Source organism: Coregonus clupeaformis, chromosome 17, assembly GCF_020615455.1.
Source record: "Coregonus clupeaformis isolate EN_2021a chromosome 17, ASM2061545v1, whole genome shotgun sequence".
NCBI classification, from domain to species: domain Eukaryota; kingdom Metazoa; phylum Chordata; class Actinopteri; order Salmoniformes; family Salmonidae; genus Coregonus; species Coregonus clupeaformis.
This window is the reverse complement of record NC_059208.1, coordinates 39,643,738-39,665,998: the sequence shown is the minus strand read 5'-3', so window position 1 is coordinate 39,665,998 and position 22,261 is coordinate 39,643,738. Positions and strand designations below refer to the sequence as shown.

General features: G+C 42.8%; 1 protein-coding gene across 3 annotated transcripts; it reads left to right on the top strand.

The window, feature by feature from the left end:
• The first annotated feature begins 1,380 nt into the window (after positions 1-1,380).
• Positions 1,381-21,770, top strand: LOC121586361 (histone-lysine N-methyltransferase EHMT2). Of its 3 annotated transcripts, none has more exons than XM_041902983.2 (27): positions 1,381-1,439; positions 2,107-2,173; positions 2,306-2,473; positions 2,601-2,818; positions 3,025-3,103; positions 3,439-3,518; positions 3,651-3,779; positions 4,847-4,918; positions 5,074-5,194; positions 5,308-5,415; positions 5,643-5,779; positions 6,366-6,509; positions 6,755-7,065; positions 7,301-7,525; positions 7,861-7,943; positions 8,182-8,288; positions 8,591-8,713; positions 9,100-9,201; positions 11,304-11,408; positions 11,668-11,822; positions 15,812-16,124; positions 16,232-16,309; positions 17,821-17,936; positions 19,177-19,263; positions 19,396-19,474; positions 19,685-19,860; positions 21,412-21,770. In XM_041902983.2, exons 1-27 carry the CDS (start codon positions 1,413-1,415, stop codon positions 21,590-21,592), a joined length of 3,591 nt encoding a protein of 1,196 aa, XP_041758917.2. In that variant the 5' UTR covers positions 1,381-1,412; the 3' UTR covers positions 21,593-21,770. The 3 variants fall into 3 exon arrangements, with proteins under 3 accessions (XP_041758917.2, XP_041758918.2, XP_041758916.2); XM_041902984.2 differs by having other exon boundaries at positions 3,436-3,518; positions 5,311-5,415; XM_041902982.2 differs by having other exon boundaries at positions 3,436-3,518.
• The last annotated feature ends 491 nt before the right edge of the window (positions 21,771-22,261 follow it).

The following is a 22,261-nucleotide window of genomic DNA, read 5'->3' as shown; positions in this document are numbered from 1 at the left end:
TGTTGACCCTTCTTTTTCAAGATCTCTGCAATCCGCACTGGCATGCTGTCAATTAACTTCTGGGCCACATCCTAACTAATGGCAGCCCATTCTTGCATAATCAATGCTTGGAGTTTGTCAGAATTTGTGGGTTTTTGTTTGTCCACCCGCCTCTTGAGGATCGACCACGAGTTCTCAATGGGATTAAGGTCTGGGGAGTTTCCTGGCCATGGACCCAAAATGTCGATGTTTTGTTCCCCGAGCCACTTAGTTATCACTTTTGCCTTATGGCAAGGTGCTCCATCATGCTGGAAAAGGCATTGGTCATCACCAAACTGTTCTTGGATGGTTGGGAGAAATTGCTCTCGGAGGATGTGTTGGTACCATTCTTTATTCATGGCTGTGTTCTTAGGCAAAATTGTGAGTGAGCCCACTCCCTTGGCTGAGAAGCAACCCCACACATGAATGGTCTCAGGATTCATCAGAGAAAATGACTTTACCCCAGTCCTCAGCAGTCCAATCCCTGTACCTTTTGCAGAATATCAATCTGTCCCTGATGTTTTTCCTGGAGAGAAGTGGCTTCTTTGCTGCCTTTCTTGACACAAGGCCATCCTCCAAAAGTCTTCGCCTCACTGTGCATGCAGATGCACTCACACCTGCCTGCTGCCATTCCTGAGCAAGCTCTGCACTGGTGGTGCCCCGATCCCGCAGCTGAATCAACTTTAGGAGGCGGTCCTGGCGCTTGCTGGACTTTCTTGGGCGCCCTGACACCTTCTTCACAACAATTGAACCTCTCTCCTTGAAGTTCTTGATGATCCGATAAATGGTTGATTTAGGTGCAATCTTACTAGCAGCAATATACTTGCCTATGAAGCCCTTTTTGTACAAAGCAATGATGATGGCACGTGTTTCCTTGCAGGTAACCATGGTTAACAGAGGATGAACAATGATTTCAAGCACCACCCTCCTTTTAAAGCTTCCAGTCTGTTATTCTAACTCAATCAGCATGACAGAGTTATCTCCAGCCTTGTCCTCGTCAACACTCTCACCTGTGTTAATGAGAGAATCACTGACATGATGGCAGCTGGTCCTTTTGTGGCAGGGCTGAAATGCAGTGGAAATGTTTTTGGGGGATTAAGTTCATTTTCATGGCAAAAGGGGACTTTGCAATTAATTGCAATTAATCTGATCACTCTTCATGACATTCTGGAGTATATGCAAATTGCCATCATCAAAACTGAGGCAGCAGACTTTGTGAAAATTTGAATTTGTGTCATTCTCAAAACTTTTCACCACGACTGTACACATCCCTTCAACGAGTTTGGCTAACTGACTTGGAACTAGTTCAGTCAGCTCTGCCAATCAATGAACAAAGGGGCGGAGAATGGACGTTTACGCACATCACGTCAAATACGTCAAATTTTGTTGGAAACATGTCGGCATCTGAGAAAACGACCAAGGTAAAGAAATATTAGCTTTAATTTGCTGTCTAGCTAGTTTACAACAGCTATCTTCATTGCAAATTTGCCAGTTATTCAATACCTCGAAGATGTATACCCGAAATGCAATCTTTACAAGGAAGTTGTTTGTTGTTTTGCTTGCAAAGTCTTGTTTCTTGCATTCTGCTAGCATAAAGGCAGCCGCCCCCCATGAACAATTAGCTAGTTAGCTAGCCACATAGCTAGAAAAGGGCTCTGAAAGATGAGGTAAAGGTTCACAATAAAACATTCATAGTAAATATTCCAACATTCTGCAATATATTTTGTGGTGATTGAGTGTCCAACATTTTCAATGGTGCTAAAATGTTTCACATTCAACTTCAGTAGCCACCTATTTGGCTCGTTCATACAGTAGGAATAGTTGAATTTCTACGCGTGCGTGCATTTTCCAGTGTCACTCACTACGATGTCAACACAACCTCTGGAGTTTGTGCATCAGATGGATAAAACTTCGACCTATTATGGATATTAAAATCTGTCTTGTTACGGTTGCATTTATGTATTCATTCATTCAGTATATGATTTGGAATGTAATCTGCAACTGTTGCACATCAAATAAATTAACAATGCTCCTTCATCTGCATGATATATGTGGCTCTACTCTGGTATTTGGTTTTCCAAATGTTAGGAGTTGTCTGAGAGTGATGCATTGGAAACTGATCCTGAAGTGAGACTCTCAAGCCAGTTGGATGAAGGTATGGATGTACATTGAGAATTTATAGATTTAGACATATCTGTCTATGTTCATACATACATACACAGCTTTTATGGAAACTCATTTGGGTTGTGCTGTGCATATTGATGCAGAGGCTTTGAATGTTTCCTAGGTGATGCAAGTACCGACACAGGAGTGGTTACTAAGGAGACCTTGCCCATGGGTGGGATGCTGTCACAGTCGCAACTCCATGAGATTCAGAGAGACGGTTCGAAAAACGGGGAGGAGAGCGAACAACCATCAACAACATCCTCTTCTGTGTCAGGCAGAACCCTCACAGGTAAAATATTGATCTATCTAGTATCCATGGTTACAAGACCAAAAAAATATTAATTTCATGTTTATCTCTTTGTCAGTTCTCTCTTTTTAGTTTTCATCTGGTTTAATCTATGACCCCCCGCACACAGGACATGCACCGAAGACCCTTCTATCCACATCCTCCTCTTCACTCTCCTCCTCCACCTCTACTTCCTCTCCTTCTGGCAGAGCAAAGATGAGTGTTTTTGGTCCTGGAAGTAAAGCTCTCCTGCCACCTCCCTCATCCTCCTCTCCCCCTCCTGTCCCTGGCCAGACAGTAAAGATACACCGTGCTCGCAAGACCATGAACAGACCTCCCCCAACACAGGTGAGTCTTCTAAGACGATGGCTGGTAGTAGCGCTATATTTTTTAGAATAGCCACTTAGTGATATCAATCAAAAAGGGCATATCTTATGTTTGAGTTAGTATGTTGACAAATCAGAGTATTTTACCACTCAAGTTATTTTATTCCTGTCACATTTTCACATTATCCCCTTCATGACCATCTGATCCATTGAGTCTTTGCCTTTCAGATGAGGTGCATTGAGTCGGCAATCGTGCTAGTCAACCCCACAGACCCCACGACCAGCTTCGCGACAGACAGTGATACTGGTCAATGTTGAAATATTGCATACATTTAGATTGACTTAAATGAAAGATTCACCCATTTTGAATGTTATATTGTATTTGTACATCTCTGAGCGATGTTCTATCGATTCCCAGGGTCATTTAATGTTTTCATGTGTAACTATTCACCGTTTAAGCAGGCAGAAATATAGCCGGTACGACGTGTTTTTCCCTGAGAATCAATAGAACAATGCTCAGAGATGCACAAATATGATATAAAATAAAAAATGGGTGAATCTTTCCTTTAACGTTTGTGTGTAAGATTACTTACTGTTGAGTTTGAATTCTGTCACGTAATTTTTGTGTCTCTTACTCAGCAGCAGCAAAAAGGAGAAGGTTGGTCCAAGGTTTTGACGGTACACCTGAGAAGGCAGAGAGCGCTATAGGCACAGAGCAGAAGGTAAGGACGGGGCAGGGGTGTGTCAGTGCTTTATTATAGCATGAAGATAATAGTTGCTTAAAGGAGGTCTCATGTTGAGATATTAAGTAGTGACCCTGACCTAACGTTTTGTTTTTGTTACTTGAATTTCAGGCAGATCGTGTACTCCGTGAGGCGGCGAGACGGCGTGACAGTTGGCTGGAGGATGCGGAAGAGGACGAGTTTCTTCTCTATAACCCCTATGCAAGAGACGACACGGACGCAGCCTATTCCGACAGCAAGGTCAGAGGCTAATATCAATGTAATTAACACGCTCACCACAGAATAAATATGATTATTGTGGCCACAACCCATTTGTATTAACACTTTAACAGGCAGCTCAACCGGGCGAGGTAGCAACCAATTTTAAATGACATTTAACATATTCATTTTGTTTGGCATATTTTATAATCTCAACCAATGCCATTTAGTAAAATGATCATGTGGTTTTCATTATCGGACTCCCATATTTTTTGAAACACGGATTCAAAGATGGTTGAAAAACAGGACGTGAACATGAGCAAAACCGAACCTCATTTACCATACATTGTTTTTGTACTAATTGTGTATAAAATGGGAAATTACAACATAAAATGCTATTGACCTCTAAAGCATCATTTAAGAATGATTAAATTACTATGTTGTTGTTTTACAATTTTAGGAACTCTTGAAAAACATGCTCTACCAGGCGGTTGAGTTGCGCATTTAAAGGAACGATATTAAGTCAAAGCTAGTGATAATGGACAATGGAGAAATATTGTTATGGGATTTTTAGTCTGTGCAAATACAAAAATCCTTTTTTTTCATATCTTCAATATGTTTCAGAATATCATTCAGTACATGTCATTTTACTGGTATTCTAAGCATATAAACTGTAAACGCATAAATGTACATGCATTCTATTCATATTTTGACACACAAATGTATTATTTTAATATTTGATGTCAGTCCTCATTTAACTAGACCTATCTTCCATTAAAAGTAAATGAAGCAGACATAATGTAAATTCATGTGTCATTTTTTAGATGATTTAAAGTCTATGCAAATTCCAATACAAAGTTTGTATTGGGCAACCGGCTGGTTGAGATGTTTGCGATGCATTATCTATCAAAGTTTAAGTCATTCAAACACACTTTTTTCATATATGGCCTAAACTGAGGCTAAATACATATATAGTATTTTGCAGAAAAATTGTTCTTCTGATATTTTTCTCTTGGTGTACCAGTTAAAGGGTTAATGCTGAATAGCCACGATTTTGAATAGATACAATGAAACTGGTATATGTATACCTTCCATTTTTCCTTATGCAGTCTGAAGATGGTGGACTAGAGGAAAGGCTACATGAAAGAGATGCAGAGGAGTCTGGTAACATGTCTGATCATGTGAGTAGTTTTACCGGTCCGAGTTGGAAGTTACAATCATTTGCCAGGCAGTTTTAGGCTACATGTGTTTCATAAGATTCCCTTGCTTGAACATCATTTCTATTTGGTCAAAGCAATGTTCCTCTGTCAGTCAAGCAAACCCTCTTTGTCCTCAGAGCTCAGAGTTGGACCCACAGAGGCAGGGCCAGAGGAATGAAGGGAGCAGCGATTCACCATGGACTCGCCCAGGGCGGGGCAAAGGGAGAGAGAGAGCCGAAGGAGTAGAGGCAGGAAGAGGTGAGTGACGGGGAGATCTATTCGTTTGTATAAATAGTCTTATCACCGGCACTATCATTATCACCACAGTGCCCTATTGATGGTCAATTATTATTTTATGTTGTAACTCCCAGCAGTGTCGGCAGCAGCTACTCTAGGTGGGTCCCGCGAGTACACAGAGGTTGCCTTGGGCTCCCTGGACATCGTGGCAACAGACAACCTAACACTCTCACCACAAAACGGTGGGTAGATTGTGTTCACACACAATACACAATCTGCATATGTCTAGCTTGGCGTATGCTTCCTGTAACTTTGACACAAATCTCCCATTGATGTCTTGTGAACACATGATGTGCGTACATAACTAAAGCCACAATTTGGTTCTCAGTGAATAGCACTGATTATATGCTACAGTGAATAGTACCATAGAACACTGATGAGCGAATGTCATATCTGCATGTCTGTGTAGAAGGCAGTGATGCTGGGGAGACAGAGCGTCTGGAGGAGCTGCCTCTGTGTAGCTGCAGGATGGAGGCACCACGTGTAGACAGCGCCAGCAGACGGCCCAACAGACTCTGCATGGCCACAGAGAGTGTCAACGGAGAGGTGTGTGTGGCTGTGCACATGTAGCCTACATGAAGCTATGTTTTCCCTATGATTTTTATCATCAGTGGTGGCAAAGTTAGCGTGGGGGGGGGGCTCTCCGACCGCACATACAAAATGTTGCTGTTTTAAAGCTAATTTCCTGCAATGCTACACATTTTGCGATGGGGCTGAGAGAGTTTGCAGATTAAAAGGTAATTTCCTGCAATTCTGCACATTTGACCATGGCTTATGCTGTGTTCTTTTGCAATCTAAGTGACTCAAACATTATAACAAAATCAATGGGGGCCCCATGCCATGACATTTTTGGAATTTTAGATTCTCTGTGACTGTCTAGTTTTTATTCTGGTGGTTGTTAGTTCTCAAAGATGATCTTATTAAAAAAATATATAGCTCCATTATCTTTTGTACTTATAAAAAGATCGTCATTTCTTTGGGAGTGGCGGCCATTTTTTGGTAGTCGCTGCTAAATGAATATAGGGGCAACATGGTAAGCTGTTCAATCTCATATCGCATTTGGAATCAACATACGACTTATTTATTTACCCTTTCAATTGTTCACTTTCCCTCTCCCTCTTGTCTTTCGCAGCTGGTGGGCTGTACCAATATCATTCAGAAGGGGGAGACCATGCGGCCGTCCAGTCGGGTTTCCCTCATTGTGCTGTGCGAGAGCCATCGGTTACATATGGTCAAACATCACTGCTGCCCTGGATGTGGATACTTCTGTGTCGCAGTAAGGTTTTGTGCCACCCCGCAATCACACATACTATCTGATGTCAAAGAACTGGATAGGTGAAAGGAAATTCCAGGTAGACATCCTCCATATTGCTTTCACCTTAGACCTAGTTTTCAGATCTGTAAAGATGGAGAGGAGACACAGAGAGGCCACTGCAGACACTTGAGATGCATTATAAGTCTGTGCATGTACAGTATATGTTTGACCTGGCCTCACACCCCTCCCTCTCTCTGATCTCCCAGGGCACCTTCCTAGAGTGCTGTCCGGACCAGCGCATCGCCCACCGCTTCCACCGGGGCTGTGTGACAGTGCTGGGGGCTGGGAGGGGCAGGGGCATGGGCACTGGCATGCTCTTCTGCCCCCACTGTGGCGAGGATGCCTCGGAGGCCCAAGAGGTCACCATCCCCCCCTCAGCATCCGCGGCCACAGTAGTCACCACAAACGCCTCGTCCACCACCACACTGTCCCTCCCACCCCCCATCCCCTCGGCCCTCTCCCTGGCGGCCTCCATGGGGCCGCTGAAGAATGGGAAGAGGCCGGTGGGTCCTATCAGGTGAGGAGAAAGGGGGAGATAAAGATGTGTGATATGTCTAAGTGTAGGATGCAGTGCAATTATTGGGTGCTTTTGCTCTGCTTGTTGTGTATTTGTGGATAATTGATTGATTTGAGCTTGTGTCTGTGAGTCTATTGTTTGATAACTATTCATATGGAAATAATGGATATTCGCACCACCCTAATCGTTGCAGCCTTTATTTACTTACTCTCTCTTTCTCCTCTCTATCTGTCAGTGCGAGGATGCGTGGGGTGGTAAAGAGGGACCCGGATCAGCAGGCCCCCCTAGCCACTCTGGCAGCAGGGCCTGTCAACACAGCCCCCCCAGGTGAGGGGGCAGTGGACAGTGTGGGACCCTCCCTCTGTCTGCCCAATGGGAAGCCAGTCTGTCCCAGTGCACTTCCCCCAGGGCCCAGTAGGGCGGCGCTGCAGAAGGCCATTCTCATCCAGGACACTGAGAGGTGAGACAAAATAATAAAATAGATTAATAATAGTCTAAGTCTTATAGAATATAATTCTTTATTGCAAATCAATGATTGATGGGAATTGTTTACAGCTAGACTTGGGCCCTGTTTGAATGCTTTGAAATACATCCATCTTTCCTCCTTTTGTTGAAATTCTAAATTTCTGAACTGACTGAATTGTGGAAAGCTATGTAGGGTAAATTTATTTGATGGTGTTGGATCAGTGATTAGTCCAAGGAATAGATGTGGGGGAGATGCATTTTACACAGAGTTCTGACAGCCATAACATAGGAGCTGTTCTCACATGGTGATTCTTGGTTGTGATTGGTCAGGAGGAAGAAGCTGAGGTTCCACCCCCGCCAGCTCTATCCAGCTGCCAAGCAGGGCGAGGTGCAGAGAGTTCTGCTCATGCTCAGTAAGTGTCATAAGGAGTCCTTTGTTCATATTTTACTGTTAGATAAAATAGACATTCCTGATCTGATTGCATATTTTGTCTAAAGTGGCTTGCTCTCCTCATCTCTCCTTCATCTGCTCTGGAAACTCATGTTGTCCACTGTTCTTTCACATAAGTGCAAGTGAAGGAATGAGTTGATATTGACCCCTACTGCTGCTAATTACCCCTCCACTTGAGTTACTCTCTCTGTTTGGTTCAGTGGAGGGCATAGACCCAGCCTACCAGGCTGACTCCCAGAACAGACGCTGTGCTCTCCACGTTGCCGCCCAGAGAGGCCTGCTGGAGGTCTGCTACATGCTGGTGCAGGTGAACAAACTTTTCACTTCAATCATTACAACTGGGTAATATTCATTAGGCACCAAACTGAAGGAAACGGACTGAATCAGGGAGGGACTACCTGAAACTGTCCAATAAGAAATGCTTGTTTACGTTTTCTGTTGGAAATGTTTTGCTACAGTGTGCCCAAATGAATACGACCCTGCTCTTTATCTTTATGTTCAATGATAAAAGTGACTCCTTTTACTCTTATTCACCCCAATATGGATCAGTGTCACTCATACAGTTATTATTCACCAGAGTGCTCAAATATGTTTCTTGTCTATTTACAGGCAGGTGCTAAACTGGACGTCCAAGACCAATCTATGAGGACCCCTCTCCTGGAGGCCATCGTCAACAACCATGTGGAGGTGACCAGGTACCTGGTCCAGAGTGGAGCCTGCGTCTATCACACTGTGAGTGCCTGGTAAACAGCCCCTATACCAAAGCCGGCCAGCTAACATAATATAATAATATTATATGCCATTTAGCAGACTAGCTAACACTAGTAGCGGCTCTAAAAACATGAGCAGTAAAGGATTTAAACCTGAAAGAATTTGATCATCACCTTAAGTCACCTCAGAAGTCAACAGGAAGATCTATTATAGACTAACTGTAGCTAGGACCTGTAGGTGGCATGTTAATACAATCTTGATTGCAATCAAATTCTCCACGTCTGACAATATTAAAATGTGAAGATTCTTTTCCCCCTCCTATTGGCTTTTCCTCTCTTCTGTTTTTTTCCATTCTCTCTTCCTTTCCTCACTCTCTTTTCCTCTCCTCCCCCTCCTCTGCTCTCCAGGAAGAAGATGGCTACACCGGTCTCCACCACGCGGCTAAACTGGGCAGTCTGGACATTGTCACCCTTTTGTTGGAGACTGGACAGGTGGACATCAACGCACAGGTGGGGCAGAGCGAGAGAGAAACACTATTGGGTTCTAGACAGGGTGGCAACAACCAACAAGTCAGTGTGTGTTTTATCAGTCTGTGTCCCTCTTTGTCGACTGCATACTTCACACTGCATCATGTCCAATGGCAACATTGTCTGTGTTCTGAGAATAATTGCTTTGATGACATTTTTTGCTGCTAACTAAAACTATGCATGCACAGTTGAAGATAATATAATTATTTTTATTTAATATGAAGTTGTAACCTTCTGTTTTTTTTGTTTACATAGGCCAACCAGATAGTTTATCTAATTTCAAAATGTATCCCTCTGTATGTTATGTGGGTCTCTGCAGTGTAGTACTCCTTCACTCTGCGTAGCACTAACACCTTCCTTTGTAGGTATAGTAATCATTCAATGTACCCAATAACAGATACTGTATCATGTGTCACTTGGTAATGTTAGTTACCTGTAGTTCTTAATTAGTCAATAGACTCTGAGTTAACTATTACCACCAGAATAAACATGTACAGTGCTATGAAAAAGTATTTGCCCCCTTTCTAATTTTCTCTACTTTTGCATATTTGTGATACTGAATGTTATCAGATCTTCAACCAAAACCTAATAGTAGATAAAGGGAACATAAGTGGACAAATAACACAACAATTACATATTTATTTCATAAACAAAGTTATGCAACACCCAATTCCCCTGTGTGAAAAAGTAATTGCCCCCTTACACTCAATAACTGGTTGTGCCACCTTTAGCTGCAATGACTCCAACCAAATGCTTCCTGTAGTTGTTGATCAGTCTCTCACGTCGCTGTGGAGGAATTTTGGCCCACTCTTCCATGTAGAACTGCTTTAACTCAGTGACGTGTGGGTTTTCAAGCATGAACTGCTCGTTTCAAGTCCTGCCACAACATCTCAATTGGGATTAGGTCTGGACTTTGACTAGGCCATTCCAAAACTTCCAATTTGTTGCTTTTTAGCTATTTTCATGTAGACTTGATTGTGTGTTTTGGATCATTGTCTTGCTGCATGACCCAGCTGCGCTTCAGCTTCAGCTCACAGACGGATGGTCTGACATTCTCCTGTAGAATTATCTGATACAGAGCAGAATTCATGGTTCCTTCTATTAAGGCAAGTCGTCCAGGTCCTGAGGCAGCAAAGCATCCCCAAACCATCACACCACCACCACCATGCTTGACCTTTGGTATGATGTTCTTTCTGTGGAATGCAGAGTTTGGTTTTCGCCAGGCATTACTGGAACCATGTCGTCCAAAAAGTTATACTTTTGAATCATCTGTCCATAGAACGTTCTTCCAAGAGTCTTGATGATCATCCAGGTGCTTTTTGACAAACTTGAGTCAACTTTTTGGACGAGATGGGTCCCATTATGCCTGGCGAAAACCAAACACTGCATTCCACAGTAAGAACATCTGTCTGTGAGCTGAAGCTGAAGTGCAGCTGGGTCATGCAGCAAGACAATGATCCAAAACACACAATCAAGTCTACATGAAAATTGCTAAAAAGCAACAAATTGGAAGTTTTGGAATGGCCTAGTCAAAGTCCAGACCTAATCCCAATTGAGATGTTGTGGCAGGACTTGAAACGAGCAGTTCATGCTTGAAAACCCACACGTCACTGAGTTAAAGCAGTTCTGCATGGAAGAGTGGGCCAAAATTCCTCCACAGCGACGTGAGAGACTGATCAACAACTACAGGAAGCATTTGGTTGGAGTCATTGCAGCTAAAGGTGGCACAATCAGTTATTGAGTGTAAGGGGGCAATTACTTTTTCACACAGGGGAATTGGGTGTTGCATAACTTTGATTATGAAATAAATATGTAATTGTTGTGTTATTTGTCCACTTATGTTCCCTTTATCTACTATTAGGTTTTGGTTGAAGATCTGATAACATTCAGTATCACAAATATGCAAAAGTAGAGAATTAGAAAGGGGGCAAATACTTTTTCATAGCACTGTATGTTTAATCTATCTACCAGTTCCATGTACTGTACTGAACCATAGCACTTGTGTTTGGCTGTATTGGCTTGAGTACCATTGTATAGTCCAGTCCCCTAACCCTCTGAGTCATTGTGTTGTACATCCCTCTCAGGATAGTGGAGGCTGGACTCCTATCATTTGGGCTGCAGAGCACAAGCACATTAAGGTCATCAGAGCACTGCTTAACAGGGGGGCTGATGTCACCCTGAAGGACAAGGTTAGTCTTTCTGTCCTGGTATAACAACATATGGGCATACAATGGGCAAACTGATTTTGAAGGAGGATGTGGAGGATTTATAGGCACGGCATGTCACAAATCCTTGAAACGACAGCATTTGCTTCTTGATACTTGATTTATTGAAGGTGTAGGTAATTTTGGTTGTAGTACTCCAAACCTTTCTTTCTATCCATTAATTTGTTGTGATCAAAGTCCCTCTGGGATGATAAAAATCTCTTCTTCTCACTCTCTCTATTAGGAGATGAATGCGTGTCTCCACTGGGCGTCATTCGCAGGCTGTGTTGGGATAGCAGAGATGGTGCTGAACGCCGGCTGCCCGCTGTCCTCTGTCAACATGCACGGGGACACTCCCCTACACATCGCTTCCAGGGAGGGTTTCCTCGAGTGTGTAACGTGAGTAGACCAATACCCTGTCAATCGCATACATCGGTCACTACTAGGGCTGTTACAGTGACCTTATTACCGCCACACCGGCGGTCACGAGTCATGATGGCAGTCAAATTCCATGTGACTGTTTAGTCACGGTAATTAGGCTTCTCCAAGCTCTGATGCTGGTGATGGTTATTAGTAGCCTACCAAACGTTCTAACTGCCTGGTACTCAGCACTGTATTGTCCCTCTAATCACTCTGACGTCAATGCAAATATAATCGAAAATCATGAGAGCCCGTGAGCTCATGTTGCGCAACATTTCTATAGGCTATGCAATTGCGTGAGAAAACAGAGTGATGGCCTCCTAAAAAGAGGAGGATCCCATCAGCTTTCTATAGGCTAGACCTACTATATTTATTTCTCAACCTTCCTAAGATTAAGCACATTGCTTATCTTTAAAACAGGAGTATAGCCTACCTGGCTGGCATGAAAATGAACCACGGGAAACGTGTCCTCCATTCGCTATTTAAGTGCATAGATGACATGTCTTTTTTTCCCGCTGCCCCTGTTTCGAGACTGTTGCATGATAATTGTCCATTCTAAATAAATAAAAAAATTCCACAATTTAGTATATGTAAAGACAAGATTAAATCAAGGAGAGTGTGATGGGTGACAACATTAGCCTATCACTTGTGAATGATACAGTGCATTCGGAAAGTATTCAGACCCCTTGACTTTCTCCACATTTTGTTACAGCCTTATTCTAAAATTGATTAAATTGTTTTTTCCCCCTCATCAATATACACACAATTCCCCATAATGACAAAGCAAAAACAGGATTTTATAAATGTATGCAAATGTATAAAATAAACTCATCACATTTACATAAGTATTCAAACTCTTTACTCAGTACTTTGTTGAAGCACCTTTGGCAGCGATTACAGGCTCGAGTCTTCTTGGTATGACGCTGCAAGCTTGGCACACCTGTATTTGGGGAGTTTCTCCCATTCTTCTCTGCAGATCCTCTCAAGCTCTGTCAGGTTGGATGGGGAGCGTCGCTGCACAGCTGTTTTCAGGTCTCTCCAGAGATGTTTGATTGGGTTCAAGTCCGGGCTCTGGCTGGGCCTCTCAAGGACATTCAGAGACTTGTCCCGAAGCCACTCCTGCGTTGTCTTGGCTGTATGCTTAGGGTCGTTGTTCTGTTGGAAGGTGAACCTTCGCCCCAGTCTGAGGTCCTGAGAGCTCTGGAGCAGGTTTTCATCAAGGATCTCTCTGTACTTTGCTCCATTCATCTTTCCCTCGATCCTGACTAGTCTCCCAGTCTCTGCCGCTGAAAAACATCCCCACAGCATGATGCTGCCACCCCCATGCTTCACCGTAGGGATGGTGCCAGGTTTCCTCCAGATGTGACGCTTGGCATTCAGGCCAAATAATTCATTCTTGGTTTCATCGAACCAGAGAATCTTGTTTCTCATGGTCTGAGAGTCCTTTAGGTGCCTTTTGGCAAACACCAAGCGGGCTGTCATGTGCCTTTTACTGAGGAGTGGCTTCCGTCTGGCCACTCTACCATAAAGGCCTGATTTGTGGAGTGCTGCAGAGATGGTTGTCCTTCTGGGAGGTTTTCCCATCTCCACAGAGTGACCATCTGGTCCTTGCTCAGTTTGGCCGGGCGGCCAGCTCTAGGAAGAGTCTTGGTGGTTCCAAATTTTAAGAATGATGGAGGCCACTGTGTTCTTGGGGACCTTCAGAAATGTTTTGGTACCCTTCGCCAGATCTGTGCCTTGACACAATCCTGTCTCGGAGCTCTACGGACAATTCCTTCGACCTCATGGCTTGGTTTTTGCTCTGACATGCACTGTCAACTGTGGTACCTTATGTAGACAGGTGTGCCTTTCCAAATCATGTCCAATCAATTGAATTTACCACAGGTGGACTCCAATCAAGTTGTAGAAACATCTCAAGGATGATCAATGGAAACAGGATGCAACTGACCTCAATTTTGATTCTCATAGCAAAGGGTCAGAATACATATGTAAATAAGGTATTTCTGTTTTTTCTAAAAACCAGTTTTTGCTTTGTCATTATGTGGTATTGTGTGTAGATTGAGGAATTATTATTTTTAAAATCCATTTTAGAATAAGGCTTTAACGTAACAAAATGTGGAAAAAGTCAAGGGGTCTGAATATTTTCCGAATGCACTGTATATTATCACTTGTTAATGATGCCCAGCTTAAGGCAAAGAGCGCATGCTTTTTTGGGTGACTTTTTCAAATCATAGTCTCACACCTCATGTAGCCTAGCCCATAGGCCTATATGTTTTGATAAGGTTTGTATCACAACTAAAGTGGCCAAATAACTTCTTAAAATGAAGCACATTAATCCGCATTACAACCGGTGTAGATACATGTGAGTTTCAAGTTTGGGGAAGATAATTTTCACCATAAGAATGCACCTTTATAATAAAAGCATTACATGCATAATCGCATTTGTGGTCACTTTTGAGATTGGTGTTTTCCTGCTAATGGAACATTTGCGCTTATAGCCAACTGCCGTGTGCGCATTGCTGCGCTTATAATGTGATAGCCTAATAGTTTATCAACATTTTAAGCTAAACTTTCTCATCTGTTGCATCAGGCTCATTGCGTAAAACAGGTTTTTTAATGCTAGTGGTTGTATTCATTTGGGATCTATCTCATCTCACAACTGACCCGGACTATGTTTGGAATATTTATTTCTCGCACAGAATAGAATAAGTCAACTTTTGTACTATGGGGGATAGTAGATTGACATAGGCTAGTGCTTTTGCTGTTTGTTAGGCCTACTCATCTTGTTGGCTGACAAAGTAAATGTGGACAATTCTTCCAATATCTTCAATATGCGCCTCGGAATTGGATAAGGACGCACGCAGTTACGTCCCCGACGTGTTTGTCTTCACTTGTAGTCTGTGAGAAAGACCCGATCACGTGACTGAGAGCCATGTAAGTGAGAGGTGCTTCAGCACGCAGCGGGGTGAAGGGAATTGTAATTATTATATTCAGCCCAAGGGCACAACAGCCACTGGCCGCAAAAGGCATGCATTCTTTTGGGGGGATTATGGCCACACAAAGGGGATGCAGCCGGGAAATTTGAGGCATTATCAAGTGCTTGTCAAATTGTGAATGAGAGACTGTGTGTGTACAGCCTGTGCAAAAACCAAAGCAGAGCTCATGCCTTTCATGCGACTTTTTTCAAATCCTCTTTACAGTCGCATCAGAATGTATTAAAAATCAAAACATATAACCCAACATCTGTATCACAACTAAAGTTACATAAATAACTCTAAATTAAGCATATAGGAGTACATGTTTCTTTGTTAACCGCTCAACACACAAAAGCCGCATGTGCTTACTCCCTCAAATAGTTTGGAGAAAATATAATTTATATTTTATTCAGCAATGTTCAATTGTATTCTTCATACGCTAAGCAAATCTTGTCTGATAAATGAACTAGTGTAGCCCACAGCCATATGGCATAGCCAGATCAGGGTCTAACATAAGGACAACTCAGAGTATGCTATTATGTTCTTCTGAAATATACAGCATTTTCTTCTTATCATGTTTCTTTAGACCTGTCTAAAATAAATAATGGATTTATTGTGATGGTGTAGGCTACATTTAATGGATTTAATAGACTTTTTCAAATGTAGATGTTCCAAAGGTCTGCATCAGTGGCTTGTAGGCAATGCGTGGAAGCTAGGAGATGCTAAATGTGTTTATGTTAATTAACGGTCAATTACCATGAGACCAGCAGTTATTTGCTTGACAATCACTGACAAAATTTCATGACAGCCCTAGTCACTCCTATAGTCTGGTAGTTTGGAATATAAGGAATTTGTCCGTAGACACTGATCTGAAGTCAGTTGAGTATTTTACGCCCATAATGGTTGAGGTTAGGGTATGGGAAGGGTAATCTGATGCTAGATCTGTGCCTAAGGGCAACTTTAACACTTTGTTTGCTTATTTCCTCTCTACAGGCTCTTCCTCTCTAGGGGGGCAGACATCGATATCATGAACAGGGAAGGGGACACGCCTCTTTCTCTGGCGCGTTCCGATTCGCCCGTCTGGGTGTCACTCCAGATAAACAGGAAGCTGCGGAGGGGGATAGCCAATCGTATGGTTCATACAGAGAAGATCATCAGCAGTGACGTAGCCCAGGGGTATGAGAATGTGCCTATCCCATGTGTGAACGCAGTGGATGATGAGGGATGTCCCTCAGACTACAAGTACGTCTCAGAGAACTGTGAGACTTCAGCCATGAACATCGACCGCAACATCACGCACTTACAGGTGCATACGGTAACACCACACACTTTTAGATGTTACATATGATACTTATCATTGATCATGCATGCATCTTGCCTTTCTATAAACCTGTGTCTGTCTCTGTCCCTCAGCACTGCAGCTGCACAGACGACTGCTCCTCCAGCAACTGTCTGTGTGGACAGCTCAGTATCCGCTGCTGGTACGACAAGGTTAGTGACGCATGATTTATTTTACTTCCCACTTCCACTGCTCTAGAGTCCAATGGTAGCGAGCTTTACACCACTCCAGCCGACGCTTGGCATTGCGCATGATCTTAGGCTTGTGTGCGGCTGCTTGGCCATGGAAACCCATTTCATGAAGCTCCCAACTAATAGTTATTGTGCAGACATTGCTTCCAGAGGCAGCTTTGAACTCGGTAGTGAGTGTTGTAACTGAGGACAGACGATTTTTACGCGCTACACACTTCAGCACTCGGCGGTCCTGTTCTGTGAGCTTGTGTGGCCTACCACTTCGTGGCTGAGCCGTTGTTGGTCCTACATGTTTCCACTTCACAATAACAGCACTTACAGTTGACCGGTACAGCTTTGGCAGGGCAGAAATTTGACGAACTGACTTGTTGGAAAGGTGGCATCCTATGACGGTGCCACGTTGAAAGTCGGAGCTCTTTAGTAAGGCCATTCTACTGCCAATGTTTGTCTATGAAGATTGCATTGCTGTGTGCTTGATTTGATATACGCTTGTCAGCAACGGGTGTGGCTGAAATAGCCGAATCCACTAATTTGAAGGGGTGTCCACATACTTTTGTATATATAGTGTATGTGGCATCTATGGACAAAGGTCTTTCAATGCAATATTTTTCAGAGTACCTAAAACAACATGGCAACTATTGACCAATAAACATTCACGTGAGCGTGGCCTGGCACATAAATGCATATAAATCAGTGAAGGATATTCGTATTGTAACACAATTTAGTACACATTGCGAAAACATATGTACAAGCGTTCATATCGACCACACGGTGGCGCTATAACGGGCACATTTTAATCTCTTGATCTGTTTGACTGAGTGTGCTGAAATTTTGCACACATGCTCAGGGATATGTGTCTAGCTAACCCACGGGATATCTCAGACACCACTGGCCCGATTTTTACAGAACTTAGGTGAATGATGTGTCTTGCCATAGAGATCTGGCATTTACAAAACTACACTGGTTGGCCCAAGGGGGGCATTGCATCATTTGTGGGGGACTACATGTTTACTGTTGCCTTTTTTGATCATGGTTAGTGATGCACCCAGTAGTAATACGAGACAGAATTTACTTACCAAGCTGTCACCAAGCCATCTCTCTCGAAAGACTGGCGAGGTCGTTTGGAGGGCTCTGTCCTTTTTCTTTAGCTTATTTCTATTTTCACGGTGAAGGGCTAAAATATCGTTATTGTTCCCCACAATCAAATCGTAGGGGGGGGACTATGGATCTGTCTCCGTATGTACGTTAGTCACGCACCAATATCTGACACCACCGTCCCGATTTTGACAAAACTTGGGTGAATGATGTGTCTTGCCATAGAGATCCGGCATTTATAAAATTGCACTGATAGGCCCAAGTGGGGACGCTGCATCATTTGTGGGGGACAACATATTTATAGTTATTTTTAATTATAGAGCTCGTCAGTATCTTATGTTGATTTCTTTCACCCATGTGTTTTCTGTGTTTACCAGGACCACCGGTTGCTCCAGGAGTTCAATAAAATCGAACCGCCTCTCATATTTGAATGTAACCTGGGGTGCTCCTGCTTCCGCACCTGCAAGAACAGAGTGGTGCAGGCGGGCATCAAGTAAGAGCTGTGTTACTACACCACTGTACACATTGAAATCAAATTACAACACAATTTTATATACAGCGCCTTTAGAAATTATCCATACCCCATTACTTATTCCACATTTTGTTGTTACAGCCGGAATTCAAAATTCTCACCCATGTACACACAATACCCCATAACGACAAAGTGAAAACATGTTTTTAGAAATGTTAGCACATTTATTGAAAATGAAATAAAGATATCTAATTTACATAAGTATTCACACCCCTGAGTCAATACTTTGTAGAAGCACCATTGGTAGTGATTACAGATGTGAGTCTTTCTGGGTAAGTAAGAGCTTTCCACACCTGGATTGTACAACATTTGCCCATTTTTATTTTATTTTTATTCTTCAAGCTCTGGTGATTACAGCTTTGAGTTGTCTTGGGTATGTCTGTATCAGCTTTGCACATCTAGATTTGGGGATTTTCTCAAGCTCTGTTAAAATAGATGGGGAGTGGTGGTGAACAGCAATCTTCATGTCTTCCCACAGATTTTCAATGGGATTCAAGTCTGGCGTTTGGCTGGGCCACACAAGGACTTTAACGTTCTTGTTCTGAAGCTATTCCAGCGTTTCTTTGGCTTTATGGTTGGGGTCATTGTCCTGTTGGAACGTAAATCTTTGCCCAAGTCTAATGTCATTTGCACTCTGAAGCAGGTTCTCATCAAGGATTTACCTGTATTTGGCGCCATTCATTGTTTCCTCTATACTGACCAGTCTCCCAGTCCATTCTGCTGAAAAGCATCCCCATAGCATGATGCTGCCACCACCATGCTTCACGGTAGGGATTGTGTTAGACAGTTGATGAGCTGTGCCTGGTTTTCTACAGACATAGCACTTTGCATTCAGGCCAAAAAGTAACATTTTTGAGTCTTTCACATGCCTTTTTTGCAAACTCCAGGTGTGCTGTCATGTGCCTTTTTCTCAGGAGTGTCTTCCGTCTGGCCACTCTCCAATAAAGCCCAGATTGGTGAAGTGCTGTAGAGACTGTTGTCCTTCTGGCAGGTTCTCCCATCTCAGCCAAGGAACTCTGTAGTTCTGTCAGAGTGGTCATTGGGTTCTTGGTCACCTCCAAAATAGAATTAATCCATTTTGAATTCAGGCTGTAAAAAAAAAAGTGGAATAAGTCAAGGAGTATGAATACTTTCTGAAGGCACTGTATCTATGACTGTACCCTCATCTCTTACTCACTTGTATACTTTATCTTGGTCTTAGGGTGCGTCTCCAGTTGTACCGGACAGAGAAGATGGGATGGGGAGTTCGGGCTCTACAGGACATTCCCCAAGGCAGCTTCATCTGCGAGTAAGTGTGTGTGCGTGGGTATGGTTATTTAAAGGAAATTAGTATTATTAGCCAATCTAATGTGTCTTACCCGTTCTATCAATTAGTTAATTGTCTTGTTGATAGATGTAAGTAACATTTCTCTCCACACAGATATGTAGGAGAACTGATCTCTGACGCAGAGGCAGATGTAAGAGAAGATGACTCCTACCTCTTTGACCTGGACAACAAGGTACCTCATCTGTTTTTCCTCTCATAGGGATTACACATCAAAACAATAAAATACATCAAATTGTATTTGTCACATGCGCTGAATACAACACGTTTAGACTTTACTGTCATTTAGACACAGAGATACGTTTTAAAAACAGACTACTGATCTACCAATGTAACTCAGTACATCACCAACCCTCTCTCCCTCTTTCTCTCCTTCCCTCTAAAGGACGGGGAGGTGTACTGCATTGATGCCCGGTATTACGGTAACATCAGCCGCTTCATCAACCACCTGTGCGACCCCAACATCATCCCTGTGCGGGTGTTCATGCTGCACCAGGACCTGCGCTTCCCCCGCATCGCCTTCTTCAGCTCCCGAGACATCCTCACAGGACAGGAGCTAGGGTGAGAGGCTGCACCGCACACACACTGTGGATCTGAGCCACAGACACAAAATGGATGCCCAATGGAGTGGTTTTGATACTGCCTTAGGAAAGCAGAGTGGAAACAACATGATTTGGCACCACCTTTTCAGTAACAGTAGCATCTATTCGATGTATCACTTCTCTTGCACCAGAAATAAAATGGCCTGAGTATATTGTTTATTCCACTGATTTATGATGTTGACGTACACTACCGTTCAAAAGTTTGGGGTCACTTAGAAATGTCCTTGTTTTTGAAAGAAAAGCAATTTTTTTGTCCATTAAAATAATATCAAATTGATCAGAAATACAGTGTAGACATTGTTAATGTTGTAAATGGCTATTGTAACTGGAAATGGCTGATTTTTTTTATGGAATATCTACATAGGCATACAGAGGCCCATTATCAGCAACCATCAGTCCTGTGTTTCAATGGCACGTTGTGTTTGCTAATCCAAGTTTATCATTTTAAAAGGCTAATTGATCATTAGAAAACCCTTTTGCAATTATGTTAGCACAGCTGAAAACTGTTGTGCTGATTAGGGAAGCAATACAACTGGCCTTCTTGAGACTAGTTGAGTATCTGGAGCATCAGCAATTGTGGGTTCGATTACAGGCTCAAAATGGCCAGAAACAAAAAAAAGTTTTTCTGAAACTCGTCAGTCTATTCTTGTTCTGAGAAATGAAGGCTATTCCATGCGAGAAATTGCCAAGAAACTGAAGATCTCGTACAACGCTGTGTACTACTCCCTTCACAGAACAGCGCAAACTGGCTCTAACCAGAATAGAAATAGGAGTGGGAGGCCCCGGTGCACAACTGAGCAAGAGGACAAATACATTAGAGTGTCTAGTTTGAGAAACAGACGCCTCACAGGTCCTCAACTGGCAGCTTCATTAAATAGTACCCGCAAAACACCAGTCTCTCCGGGATGCTGACCTTCTAGGCAGAGTTGCAAAGAAAAAGCCAAATCTCAGACTGGCCAATAAAAAGAAAATATTAAGATGGGCAGTCTGAGATATGGCTTTTTCTTTGCAACTCTAGTTTCAGAAAAAAGTTATTTGTTTCTGGCCATTTTGAGCCTGTAATCGAACCCACAGTTGCTGATGCTCCAGATACTCAACTAGTCTAAAGAAGGCCAGTTTTATTGCTTCTTTAATCAGCACAACAGTTTTCAGCTGTGCTAACATAATTGCAAAAGGTTTTTTTAATGATCAATTAGCCAATTAAAATGATAAACTTGGATTAGCAAACACAACGTGCCATTGGAACACAGGACTGATGGTTGCTGATAATGGGCCTCTGTACGCCTATGTAGATATTCCATAAAAAATCAGCCGTTTCCAGCTACAATAGCCATTTACAACATTAACAATGTCTACACTGTATTTCTGATCAATTTGATGTTATTTTAATGGACAAAAAAATTGCTTTTCTTTAGAAAACAAGGACATTTCTAAGTGACCCCAAACTTTTGAACAGTAGTGTACATTGTAATTCCAGGCTGAGAATTTGATCAATGTTCTGTGTGCACAGGTTTGATTATGGAGACCGCTTCTGGGACATCAAGAGTAAATACTTCACCTGCCAGTGTGGATCAGAGAAATGCAAACACTCAGCGGAGGCCATTGCCTTGGAGCAGAGCAGGCTCGCTCGACTGGAGACCTGCCCAGAATCGGAGACTGACCCTGGGCTTGCCATGCTAGGAAACTTCTAGGCTTTCCCTGGGGCCTGTTGCATGTATTTCTCCGTTTTTGCACTCACTCTTACATTTTGTATGAATTTGTACAGTTATTGTTTGTGTGGTAAACAAGCCTTAACTTTTTCCATGTATCGGATATAAATGACTGAAAAAAGGGTGTCTTCTGTGTAAGACCCTTTCATACAGTACAGTATTTTTTATTTTTTTTACTGTAATGTTGCTATGCCCCTTTGCCATGAGACAGTGGCACTACAGCATGCTATGCTAGTTATGCTCACCACATGCTGTGCCAAATACATACTCAACAATTAATTTCATAGTACATAGTCTGAGATGCAGTGCCTTAGACCACTGCGCCACTCGGGAGCCCAAGTGGCGTCACTACAGACCCCCTGGCTTGATTCCAGGCTGTATCACAACCGGCCGTGATTGGGAAACCCATAGGGCGGCGCACAATTGGCCCAGCGTCGTCCGGGTTTGGCCGGTGTAGGCCGTCATTGTAAATAAGAATTTGTTCTTAAATGACTTGCCAAGTTAAATATAGGTAAAATAAAAAAAATAGTACTCTACCATGATACCATCTACTGCTGTTAAGCAATTGAAGAAGTTACTGACAGCTGACTTGAGTAGTATTGTGATCATATTGAATATGTCTGTTTTTATACAAAATTATTGTTTTGTTTT

Coding starts and splice junctions, on each gene's coding strand:
- LOC121586361 (XM_041902982.2), top strand. CDS start 1,413: ATGTCGGCATCTGAGAAAACGACCAAG. Junction 16,310..17,820: donor TCCGCTGCTGGTACGACAAG/GTTAGTGACGCA, acceptor TGTGTTTACCAG/GACCACCGGTTGCTCCAGGA. Junction 19,475..19,684: donor TCTTTGACCTGGACAACAAG/GTACCTCATCTG, acceptor TTCCCTCTAAAG/GACGGGGAGGTGTACTGCAT.